Source organism: Geospiza fortis, unplaced genomic scaffold (assembly GCF_000277835.1).
Source record: "Geospiza fortis unplaced genomic scaffold, GeoFor_1.0 scaffold195, whole genome shotgun sequence".
Taxonomy (NCBI): Eukaryota; Metazoa; Chordata; class Aves; order Passeriformes; family Thraupidae; genus Geospiza; species Geospiza fortis.
The window spans coordinates 1,211,992-1,212,418 of record NW_005054324.1 but is presented as its reverse complement, the minus strand read 5'-3'; the positions used below and the strand labels follow the sequence as shown (position 1 = coordinate 1,212,418).

The 427-nt window shown below is 66.0% G+C and overlaps 1 protein-coding gene across 2 annotated transcripts in view; it reads right to left on the bottom strand.

The window, feature by feature from the left end:
* The window catches only part of CAV1 (caveolin 1), an 18,527-nt gene extending 18,106 nt beyond the window's left edge, over positions 1-421 (bottom strand). The window contains exon 1 of one of the 2 annotated variants that reach the window (XR_004081709.1): positions 169-404. Coding sequence is in view for 1 of the 2 variants with exons in the window: in XM_005420896.2 (XP_005420953.1) it covers positions 169-273 (105 nt within the window). In the remaining variant the exon portion in view is untranslated. Of the gene's footprint in view, positions 1-168 lie in introns of both variants that reach the window. The other variant, XM_005420896.2, reaches the window with a different exon arrangement.
* Positions 422-427: the final 6 nt, after the last annotated feature.

Below are 427 nucleotides of genomic sequence, written 5' to 3'. Positions count from 1 at the left end.
TTTCTTTAAAAAAAACCACCAAACAACCGACCAGCCCCCGGCCCGTTCCCTCCTGCAGCAGGTGCAGGGACGTGGTTCGCGGGCATCAGCCGCCCTGACAGTGCCCGTGTATCCTGCCGCGGCAGGACTTGGTATCGCCCCCCGCGACGCCCCGCCTCGGCCCCTCACCTTAACCACGTCGTCGTTGAGGTGCTTGGGGTCTCGGTTGACCAGGTCGATCTCTTTGGTGTGCACGTCGTGCACCGCCTTTTCGCTCAGCTCATCTGCCATCATCTTGTTGTTGGGCTTGTAGATGTTGCCCTGCTCCCGGACGGGCGCCGTGTACAGAAAACCCTGCGGGGAGCAGAGGGAGCGCGGGCGGGAGGGGAGAGCCCAGTGAGGCGGGGAGGGCAGGGCAGGGCCGGTCCGCGCCGCGCAGGAGGGCGGG